General features: G+C 45.8%; 1 protein-coding gene across 1 annotated transcript; it reads right to left on the bottom strand.

Annotated features, from left to right (window-relative positions):
- Positions 1-6,471: 6,471 nt before the first annotated feature.
- HP1BP3 (heterochromatin protein 1 binding protein 3) lies at positions 6,472-11,590 on the bottom strand. Its single transcript, XM_075277787.1, has 12 exons — positions 11,490-11,590; positions 10,523-10,624; positions 10,283-10,439; positions 10,033-10,195; positions 9,195-9,338; positions 9,006-9,086; positions 8,762-8,916; positions 8,538-8,628; positions 8,255-8,414; positions 8,052-8,163; positions 7,811-7,942; positions 6,472-7,693 (listed from the first exon to the last, which is right to left on the bottom strand). Exons 2-12 carry the CDS (start codon positions 10,605-10,607, stop codon positions 7,411-7,413), a joined length of 1,563 nt encoding a protein of 520 aa, XP_075133888.1. The 5' UTR covers positions 10,608-10,624; positions 11,490-11,590; the 3' UTR covers positions 6,472-7,410.
- Between the last annotated feature and the right edge of the window lie 589 nt (positions 11,591-12,179).

Here is a 12,179-nt window from a genome sequence, read left to right as displayed (position 1 = left end):
TTGCACATCTGTACTAGACACCCATAACACTGTACACCTATACTGGATATGGATAACGCTATGTACTGTACATCTATACTGGATATGGATAACACTGTATACACTGTACATATATACTGGATATGGATAACACTGTATACACTGTACATCTATACTGGATATGGATAACACTATGTACTGTACATCTATACTGGATATGGATAACACTATATGAACTGTACATCTATACTGGATATGGATAACACTATATGTACTGTACATCTATACTGGATAGACTTCACACTTATATTAGAGATGGATAATACTGTAATACTGCACTCTGACACTAGTTACTGTATACACTGTATGTATATACTACTTGCCTACACTGGACACTGAGAATATTGTATATACTTACTGTCTAGGATTTCCCTTTAAGAAATGTGTGTGTTGAGCACATCTGGAGGATCCTAAGTCGATTTATCAGGCGTGTTCGTGGCCATAGTCTGTCCTTCCCAACATGTGCAGCCCCTCCTCAGGTGTGTTTTATACACCCCTCCCACATATGGGGCTACATAGCTGGGGGCAGGACTTACATGAAGTGACTGTATACAGCTGCTGGCAGGACAGATATCTGGATCACACTTTACCGCCCTACGGGGAAATTCCCGACCAGGACACAACTAGCTTCCAGCACATTACTATATGAATCCTGTTCATCAAAGTAGCAGCCAAAGCAGAGACGGCCATCTGTAGTCAGCACTGTTTAGGGGTATTTACCCCTCACCACTACAGAGCAGGGTTACTGGATGAGATGTCTTAGGATACATGCAAACGACCGTGTACAAGTATTTACGACCATGGCATGGACGGCACATGGATGACATCTAAGGGGGAGATAAAATCTTCATATATTGAAGTGTCTCTTCTATGTTAGGGCAGCTTCACACCTGCGCCAGGTTTCCGTCTTCCGCCCGAGAAACTGGACAGGAGACAGAAACCCGACAGTCTTCAAACCATTTGACTTGAATCGGTTTGCAAAGTGTCCGCCCATAAACATCTTGTGCCTCTCCGCAGCTAAACCGTTTTTTGTTTTTTAACCGGACACAGTCGGACATGCAGGACACGTGCAGTCCTAGCTTGATTTTGCAGGATTTTTGGAGTAGGCTTGAAGTATAAGCCCTCTTCCAAAAAGAAGCCCTGGATACAGTCAGCGCCTCCAGTGACAGGTTATGCCACATGACGTTGTGGAGACGGAGAATAGGCATACTGTAGCCCCCAGCTGTCCAGGACAAGTTCTTGCTACCTCCCAACAAAGCAATAACCGCTTCCAAATCCCACTCCAGAGTGCCACCTCATGCCTCCCTAGTCAGACTCCTGGGTCTTGCTTCCTGGCCACGACTGTGTGATGTGCTTGGCTACCTATGTGGCCAGAATTCAGGGCCACCTCTGCTCGCTCCCACATACGCAGCCACTCCATTACAGCACCTCCCCCTTATCGTAACAGAGCATAAAGGAGAGGAGGTAGAGAGGTCACAGTGCTATTGTTTAGAGAGAGAGAGAGAGAGAGAGAGAGAGAGAGAGAGTTCCAGTAAGTTTAAGACCCACGGACCCTACATCATCAATCATGAATGTAAGTGGGGTTACTAACCCTAACCATTTTACAAGATTCCATCTGGATTGCTACCTGCAATCACCACTAGGGAGAGCTTATTGTATACAGAGCATACATTGACCTTAAAGGGATTCAATCATTAAAATTTTTTTTCCCTCCATAACACGTAGGAATAGCCTTAAGAAAGGCTATTCTTCTCCTACCTTTTGATGTCTTCTCTGCACTGCCGTTGCGTAGATATCCCGGTTTTCATCGGTATGTAAATGAGTTTTCTCGCAGCACTGGGGGCAGTGCCCAGCTTTCAAACTGCACTCAGGGGCGTCTCCAGCGACGGCCTCTTCTTCCTCTGGAACACCCTCTCTGCTACGTGTTCTTCCAGTGGCTACTTCTGGCTTTTGATGGCACGCATGCGAAGTCGGCCCTTACACTAGCGTACAGTATTGAATCCACTTTCACAAAGAAAGAATCTCAGATTTTCTTTCTTCATCTCCTCTTTTGGTTCTATTTGATCTTATATTACAATTAAAGCTGAGAAATCTATAAAAAAAAAAAAATCTCCTTCTCCTCAAAGATGTTCTGTAAATCTTACTGGAGCACACACCTTCCTTCTGTAATTGTGAAAGGGAATTTATCACATGGAAAATGCTGTGTAGTCTGCAGGCAGGAAGAGCCGAGCAAATCCATCTATAATTTTGGGTGTTAAGTTTCAGTATAACTTTTTCCATTGAAATCTCTACTCTTTCTTTACTGAGAAGTCAGAGAGGCAGTCCTATCTCTGTATATACAGTCATAGAGGGGAGGCTGTCCTATCTCTGTATGTACAGTCATAGAGGGGAGGTGGTCCTATCTCTGTATGTACGGTCATAGAGCGGAGGCGGTCCTATCTCTGTATGTACGGTCATAGAGGGGAGGTGGTCCTATCTCTATGTACGGTCATAGAGGGGAGGCGGTCCTATCTCTGTATGTACAGTCATAGAGGGGAGGCGGTCCAATCTCTGTATGTACAGTCATAGAGGAGAGGCTGTCCTATCTCTGTATGTACGGTCATAGAGGGGAGGCGGTCCTATCTCTATGTACGGTCATAGAGGGGAGGCGGTCCTATCTCTGTATGTACGGTCATAGAGGGGAGGCGGTCCTATCTCTATGTACGGTCATAGAGGGGAGGCGGCCCTACCTCTGTATGTACAGTCATAGAGGGGAGGCGGTCCTATCTCTGTATGTACGGTCATAGAGGGGAGGCGGTCCTATCTCTATGTACGGTCATTGAGGGGAGGCGGTCCTATCTCTGTATGTACAGTCATAGAGGGGAGGCGGTCCAATCTCTGTATGTACAGTCATAGAGGAGAGGCTGTCCTATCTCTGTATGTACGGTCATAGAGGGGAGGCGGTCCTATGTCTATGTACGGTCATAGAGGGGAGGTGGTCCTATCTCTGTATGTACAGTCATAGAGGGGAGGCGGTCCTATCTCTGTATGTACGGTTATAGAGGGGAGGCTGTCAGATTTCCCCAGACCCATCAGTCCTAAACTATAACATGAAACCTACAGATTGGACTGCATTCCTTTGTTTTCTTTAAGAGTCCCCAGTCAGTCTCCAGCCCAAGATGAAATAGATCAGAAGGTGATTAACCCCTTTGTGCTCTCTCTGCAGTATTTATACAGTGTTTGGCAGTCTATCAGCTGTTTTGACACCTCAGAACCAATGACAGGACTAGATAGCCATGTTTCTCCGAAAATAAGACAGGGTCATATTCTCCCCCCTATTTTTCAGGCAGAAGAGCAAATTGGAAGAAAAAACAAAACATGCACTAAAATATAACTTTTGTATTGAGAAGTCGGTCCTTTGTGAATATATACCTCAACAGATTACACTCCCCCTCCCGGAAATCAGTCAGCGTCTAGCACTTTTTCTGTTTACCCCAGGCAGCCTTCACTTGCTAGCGGAAAGCTAAGTCAATTAACTGAGCTAGCAACATACAGCTAGATTCTCAGTTTGTTAGGGTAATATCTTCTTTTAGAACAAATTCCTTTACAATTTTTAGGGTCTGGTTCTATATGTCTCCTTAACACCATTTACACACTTAAAGAAATTTGAGTCAAGACTTTGAGCAATTTTAGCTTTATATAAGCTTTATTTATTTTCACTTTTAAATTTGAACAAATAAAAGTTATATTTTAGTGTATCTTTTTTGTTAATTCTTCTAACTCTACTAGTGGAGACACCTATCTAGCAACAATTTGTATATGGTCTTTACAAGAGCAAATCAGAATTGTTTGATTCACTCTGGATGAATCTTGTAAAATGGTTAGGGTCACACGCTGGGTTCAAACCAGCGTCTGGACTCCGCATCAGGTTTCCGTCTTCTGCATGCAGAAGACGGAAACCTGTCATGCCGAGTCCGGCCGTGAGCGCCAGTGAGTTTTGAGCTCTCCACGGCAAAACCATTTTTTTAAAAACCGGACACAGAGTACTGCATGTCCAACTCTGTGTCCGGATTTAAAAAATCCGGTTTCGCCGCGGAGAGCATAAAACGCTCACGGGCGCTCACGGCAGGACACCTTTCAAACCAACCCATTCAAATGAATGGGTTTGAAAGATGCCGTCAGGTTTCCGTCTCCTGCCCTGTTTTGTGCAGGAAACGGAAAGCTACAGAATGGAGTCCCGGGCGCAGATGTGAACGAGCCCTTAGTAACCCTAACTTACATTTACAATTGATGGTGCAGGGTCAGTGGGTCTTTAACAAACTTACTGGCACTCTCATTAAACTGAAGGTAGAAGAGTTACTCCAGCATGCCACTTTAAAAAATAACTTTTAATTCAAAAGGTTAAAAATACATGAACATGGGTCCCACATATGCACAAAAAAGCAGCTTATGCGTTTCGGGACTATACAATATGTCCCTTAGTCATAACTCTCACTAAACACTTAGTGTGGTAGTGGTCCCATGCCCTCTCAATCACCTCTCCTTTACGCTTTTTATTATGCTAAGGGGGTAGGTGTTATAGTGGCATGGCTGCAAGGGTGACTAACTTCTAGTCACATAGGTAGCCAAGTGCAGAGCATAGTAGTGACCAGGAGTTGGCACTCTGTAGCAGATTTTGCATTAACCTGGAGGGAGGTAGCGGGGCACTTGGATGCACTTGTAGGACGGTTGGCAGCCATGGTAAACCTATTATCCGTCACGTCAGTGACATAACCTAGTGCTAGAGGCACTGACTGTAACAAAAACTTATTATACTTATATTTTAAGCCTACTCCAAAAATGCTGCAATATCAAACCAGGGCTTATTTTCAGGGTACAGCTAATTTTTGGAAAAACAGGAATTTAAACATACCTAGGTGACTGAAAATACTAACTGCATGACCTGCATCACTTTAGGTACCAGGTTCCCTTTAATTCTCTTGGCTTTGTGGACACAAGTGTCTTAACTTGTTCCTTAGCTTTGCAGTCTCTCCATCTTGAGTGACAGCTCTAGTACCATAATAGTAGTACCAATAGTATCTTACAGCTTTTGCAGTTTTTTTTTTGCTTTGTAGTTGTCCATACATGGCTGAGCTGTTCTGTTGTGTGCCTTGCATTATTTGGGGATTATCAGAATTTCTTCCATACAGTATGGTGGGTCAGCCTATTAATTTTCAGATGCTTATATAGTGCAGACTAGAGATGAGCAAGTATATTCGATTGAATAGCTCCCCTGCATAGTTTTTGGTGTAAAAAAAAAAAAAAAAAAAGCACCAAGTACACCAATAACTATGCAGGAGAGGTATCCAATCAAATACTACTTGCTCATCTCTACTGCAGACGTATTCCACAGCAATGTACTCTGTCCCAAGGAGCTAACAATCTAGTGCTCTCCTGTTTGACTTAAAAATTAGCATTAAAACTGAATGTGAAAACACAACCCTAGTGATATAAATAACACGGACTATCATCAGACAATGGAACCTGTCAGTGGTGGATTACATCAGGCAACAGGATTAGAGCCAGTTCAGAACTTTTTTTTTTTTATCCCTCATCTTTCCATGTGACTAAATTTAGCAAAACAGCACAACTGAAATATACGCAAAATTTAACGGTTTCCAGTGCTGTCAGATATCTCAGGAAAACATGGGACGTCACAGGTAGTGACATCACATGCCCTTCATTGAGGCAACTGATTGGCCTCAGCGGTAACATGTGGCAAAGTTTTCCACTGGTAGATAGTGGACTGACTGGACCATCCTGGGAAGCAGCAGAGCACCATGGAAAGGTATGATTCCCCCCCCCCAACTGATTTAAAAAACTTAACTTGTCCATTTTAGGCTAGACAACCCCTTAAATGGTACGGATGTAATATTGACAAGGTTTGGCTAGGTTCACATCTGCATTTGGGTTTTTGTTTGGGAATCTATATGGGAACCCCTCCCAAATGGAAACCTAATCCACTTAAAAAAAAAAAAAAAAAGGCTCTGCCTGTTTTCTGCCTGAAAAAGGTGAAAAATACAGAGAGAAAAGTGTCGCTTGCAGGGTTTTTCTTTCCACATTTTCAAGTGGAGAGGGGAATGAAATCCCTATACAGAGAGCCAACACTGGTGTGAACTTAGCCTTATTCTTATGGCCCATCAAATATTTACAGCCTGTTCTAAGGATAGGCCAAAAACAAATCCTGGACAACCCCTTTAAGTCTAAGTCCACATTTGAGAAGAAACCTGTGGTCATTTTGATATAGACACATTCTTGTACATTGAAAGGGTGAAAGTCCTGATGCACAGGGACAGGCTATGACAACCCTGTTCACTTATATCGTTCTGTGATCTAAAGTGTGTGAATTCAACCTAATGCACCACTAGCAATGCTGTACCCAGGACAGAAGAATGACACCAACACTTACTAGCAGAATCTAGTCTTTTATTGTAGCAAACAGCGGAATACCCATTGGTTCACTTTGTCTATCCTCACCCAAATCTTTACAAAATGGCAAACATTAAAATAAAGACACAATCGGTTTAAAAATCAGAAAAAAAAGGTTGGATTTCTGTACAACATGCTACGTCTAATCACGCGCGTGTATAGGCCTACAGATGCCAATAGCTCAAAGTGTAAGGACGATGGACCAGGCATGTCTGATGGAAGCCTTGTTACAGGCAATGTATTGCAGGAGGTCACAGCGCTCTGCTCCTCGGTTACAACATGCCAGACAGACACATAAGGAAGACGGGTCAGAGGCGAGCCTCTCATCCCTGGCCCATCATGGTCTCACTAGTGGCATATCTGATGGTGGAAGGGCTCAGATTTATCTGTATCCTACACAGCTCTATATCAGCACCATCAAAATGACGTATCTGCGTCTTGTCTGGAGAGCAACTAACGGATTCTTTATCACGCTCCCAGTAACATTCTCTACTGAATAAAACAAGAATGGGCTTTCCTGCAGAAAGAGGGACGTTCATAAATAATGAAAACAAATGGTTAAAAACAGTAACATTGATCTCTTTTTTTTTTTTTCTTTTTTTTTGTTTTTAAGCATTTACACAACCAAGAAACCATCTGGGAGATAAGGAAACTGAAATGGACCATTTGCTGGTTTCAGTCGGAGGACAACACTGGAATAAGGAGGGGTCAGGGGGTGCACAGCGGCTACTGCTATACCAAAAAACAGATGTGTGAATGCTGCTCCATCTCTGAAATCAAATAGGAAGTGGGAGAAAAAAAAAATATTAAGGAAAAAAAATAGACAACTTTAAAAAAGTCGCTTTTCCTGGAAATAAACCACTGGAACGGTTTCTTTTTTTCTCCTGGCTGTTGTGTTGAGGTGCCCCATTTCTGCGCTCTGGCTTACTTCCTAGACCTCAGCGACTTCCTTGGGCTGGATTTGCCTTTCGGTGCAGGCTTTACAGCTTTCTTTGCAGGTGCTGGCTTCTTTGAGGCCCGGCTAGCTGGTTTTTTGGCAGGGGGAGGTGGGGGAGCAGCTTTTCCCTTCTTAGCTTTAGAGGGAGGTGGTGCTGGAGCTTTTTTGGGGGCACTCTTTGCTTTACCTCGGGGGGCTGGAGCGCTCTTCTTGGGTTTAGGTGGAGGAGCTCTGGACCTGGATTTAGGAGGAGCTGCCTTTTTCTGCATCCTGTGTACAAGAAGGAACATCATTACGTACACAATCCACAAATACAGACTGATGTGTTATTAACGCTAGGTTACAGGGCATGGACCTGCCCCTACATCTATTGTGGGGTGCACATACCTCCTCTTTGGAGGAGGCTCCTCGTCCTCAGATTCTTCTTCAGACTCTTCCTCCTCCTCTTCTTCTTCAGATTCATTGTCAGACTCATCCTCCTCTTCTTCAGCTGCTTTGTCTGGGAACAGCACATAGGGACTGCAGGAAAAAGATGGGGTGTAAGCTATGCTTCCATGTTCAGAGTGTATGTGTATGTATATATCTATCTATCTTCCTGTCACATGGATGAAGTGGGAGCAACTTATACCTGGGGTAATACGGAAAGCTGAGCTGGTATGTGCCACTGAACCCTTTCCCGGAGATCTGCTCCATCCAGCCGTTCTTCTCACACTTCTGCAGGGTTCTCTTCAGCAGGTGAACTGAAGGCGAGAAGACACACATGAAGTACAGAAAATCTCTGGAGATGGCTATGAAAGGCAGCCATGCTAGAAAAGATGTAGTCTGGCTTACCCTGGAAGCTGGAGTTGACGCCTGGGTGATTCTCCAGCACGTATTTCTTGATGGCAGTGGTGGAGCAGGTCTTGGGCTCATTCATTGCTGTGATGGCAGACAGGATGGCATCCTCAAAACCTCCCCCACTCAGAAGGGGTTTATCTCCTGCCCGCTTCAGCTGCAAGACAGAATGGAGTCATGAGTCTCAATAACCACCCCGAAAAGTATCATGGCACAATGCAAGTATCTGATCGTTCAGGGGGATATAAACAAGACATGGTCTATGATATCAAATACTGACCTGGAATGTGCCAGAAGCTCCTTTTCCTGTTATCTGCTCCAACTGACCCTTCTCCACTGCTCTCTGCAAAGCGTTCTTCAGGAGCTGAGGCCTGCAAAATCCAAACACCAGGTCACTTCAATGCTCTGCTACCATTGGTACAAATGTGTTCCTGTATGCAAGTCCATATAACGCAACTCAAAAAATATGGTTTCCATGCTCATGTTAACTGTATTGGTTCTCACCTGACGTCCACCTTGAGCTTGGGGTAATACTGCGACACGTATTTCTTGATGAGGCTGTACGATGCTTCCTTGGGTTCACACAGTCTGGTGAACGCCAGTGGCAGGATGTCTTCCAGTTTGACGTTGGGTTGATCTCCTGCCGCAGAGCTGCTCTTCTGAGAAGAAAACAAGACTCAATAAGGACGGACAATCTTCACACAATGAGACGCATTATGAACAATAACAAGACAGACATTCTACACACCTTCTTGTCACGGGACTTTGATGCCGATTTTGAGGAGTTGGACACGACTACAAAGCTGCCGGATGCTCCCTTTCCCTTGACCTGGTGTGAAGCAAATGTCATAAGACATGAGGCTTCAGATCTATTGAGCGGAGACTAAAGCAGAAAACCAGAGCAACTACCCCTATGTGCTCCAAACTGGGGTCTCACCTGGCGGATATTTCCTCTTTGTAGCTCTCTCTTTAAAGACTGCTTCAACAGGTATCCTCTTTTCTCCAACTCTAAGGAAGGGTACTTGCTGATGATATATTTTCGGATTGCCACAACAGAGGCTCCCGTCTTCTGGAAACATGCCTGCACATAGAAAGCAACATGTTAGAAACATCTCTGGATCGGCTTCACTCCTACCATGTACTCACTGGAGAAAACCTTCCCTTATATGATAAGTATTAGTTTAGCATCCAACGTTAGACCTCATTAAAGGGGCAGTTCCAAGATCGACCTCCACCACCAATTCACAGGAAAGAGCCAACTGGTCATGAGAAAGGGGGTTGTGTGCCCACTGTCGGACAGCGTACATGCATGACTTTTACCTAACTCTATGGGATACAATGAGATATAGCCAAGCACTATTATCTTTGTCAGACTATGAAGGAAGAGATGGCATGCGGCTCCATTCACACAGGGTACCAAGTATCCTGTGAACAGGTAATAAGTGTAAATTTTGGAACAACCCCTTTAACGTGTATTATGAAAATGTAGCAAGTAACTAGACAGGGGAAGACTAAATGGACTGAACTAAGTAACAACATAAGATCAGACCACACAGGGGTTTTGGTAGTCTGTAACCATAGAGACACAAATAGGAATTAGTTTTTGCCAAGTTTTATTGGAGGAGATGTTGGGACTTCGCCCATATTACAGGTACAGAGGTCAGGGCTCTGAGCAACCTGCAAGGTTCTGGCTCAGCCAACCAGGTTATGGACCTTGTTAGGGGCTCCCAGAAGACATTTTACCTTGATTATTGATCCCTATCCCATGTGTTTACCTTGATGGCCTCAGTCAGAATTTCATCCATCTTGGGGCGTGAGGAAGAAGCCATATGGGTCTGTTTCTGTGCCCGGGCTAGCTGGCTGGCAGACAGTGTGGCCCATGCTGGAATGGTCTTCTTCACTTTCTTCTCCTTTTCCTTGGACTGCTCCTTGTCACCACTGAGGACACAATGATGATGAGATGACGTGCACCCCATACCAACATGACTGGCATCAGGGGGGTGGGCACCCTCCTTCTCCACTTACTCTTTCTTGGCATCCTCGCCGGCTGCCCCCTCGGCCTTCTTTTCCTCATTGGCCTCAGACTCCTTTGGTTGCTCTGTCTCGCTGGACGTTGCAGGGGGTGTTTCTGTCTCCTGCTCCTCTCCAGTGGATGCAGACTCCTCAGAGCTGGCATCGGCCTCTACAAGAGAAGGGACGTCTCAGACACCACGCGCAGGCCATGATGGCCGATCTGCTCTGCCCCGCTCAGCCCTGACATGTTACCTGCTTTCTTCTCCTCACTTTCTGCAGGGCGGTTTTTCGGCGCAGCCTCCTGGCTGGATGAATTGACAGAGCGGCGGATCGGCATTGTGAAATCACTTGTACCTGCAGGAAAGAAAGACAAATATCAGAGAACGTTTTGCCAAGGTGTGAACAGTGACCTATATAACAGCACTAGGATAGTCAGTAGTGTCCTGCAGAAGGCGCTCTGGCCACAGTAACGTGAATGTTTACAGAGTGGTGAGCTGTCTCCCTGAGCTGCACTACTGAGGCCAGCACATATGGGAGCATACAGCAGTCTTACTGCCTCAGCAGCCATCTTAGGATAGAAGATATGATATTGGCAAGTAACCTCTTCAGTGCTGGGGTGATTGTAGCTGATCCCGCTCAGTTTGGGGTGCGCCTGAGTGAAGGGTCAGTTACAGGAGAGTAGACGCTGCGGGGGGATGGGCGACATCACGGCAGCAGATCTCATTCACTTGCACTACCTTACAACCAATCAGAAATCGAATGCTAAGCCAAGAACCAATCAGCGCTCAGCTAAAAGCGGGAGAAGAAAACACAAAACAAAGAGGCAGCATTCATTGGGCGGGGCCTGGAGTAACCAATCAACAGCCAGAGCATCTTTTAAACGGCCCGGAGAAATGGGCGGGATTTGCGCGTGCGCGGGGGGAGACGAGGGGGGGCAGTAAGCATAGGGCCACAAACAACACCTTAGGAACCGGGATAAATAATGCACCGCACGCTAGACTCACCCCCGAGCATGCACTTCGGGTCGGCCGGTGCACATCCCTCACAATCGCTTTCATCTCGATGCAGAACATGGCGCCGGCCCCCCCTCCCCCTATAAACTCAATGGCGGCCCCTCCTCCGCGACTCCTCGCTTATGACTAGGACACGGGCTGCGCTCACACCGAAAATTACCGGTAATGCACACACCGCCCCCGCCGCTTGCAGCTGCCGCTCTTACCTCGGGCTCCGGAGCTGATTGAACGCCCTACAACTCGCGCTATCCAAACCACAGGACACGCCCCCTCAGCGTGAGCGCGCCCGCAGACGTCCGCGACGTTATCTCCAAGACAACCTGGAGCGGAACCTGAGCTGCCGTATAATGAGCCGTGTGCTGCAAGACGAAAACTGCGCGTTCTCAATACGACGCTACAGGACACCCCCTCAGTGCTGACGTATACACCCCCAACTATATACTGTATATACCCCCATAGTTATACCCCTGACTGCATCTCTCAAGATGTATATCATTGAGTGCTGAGGTATATACACCACATCCAATCCAGGGTGAAGCATATGAAATCCTCACCTGTCACCTCTTACTCCCCATAAATATGTGTCTGTTGCAAAGATATTTATTTCACACTATAAGCAAATGAGCAGTCTGGAGCACTGGGGGCGGCTCTGATGCTCCAAACTCTCCCCCTACTCATCTAATACACCAGCAAGAGAACACAGGGGCAGGTGAGCTTGTACAATAGGACCCTGTCCCTGCCAGTATGGGGTGTAGCAGCCGCCCTCAGTGCTCCAAAATGAGAACTTCCATATTGTGAAATAAACGACTCTCCCAGCACTATAGGCACACATTTTCAGGGAGAGGGTTGCAGCATCACATTCAGGTGAACATGAACTATCTCAGGGTAGATTTAAC

This window comes from Leptodactylus fuscus, chromosome 6 (assembly GCF_031893055.1).
Source record: "Leptodactylus fuscus isolate aLepFus1 chromosome 6, aLepFus1.hap2, whole genome shotgun sequence".
NCBI lineage: Eukaryota > Metazoa > Chordata > Amphibia > Anura > Leptodactylidae > Leptodactylus > Leptodactylus fuscus.
The sequence above is the reverse complement of the archived record's forward strand: the minus strand, read 5'-3'. Positions and strand labels throughout refer to the sequence as shown.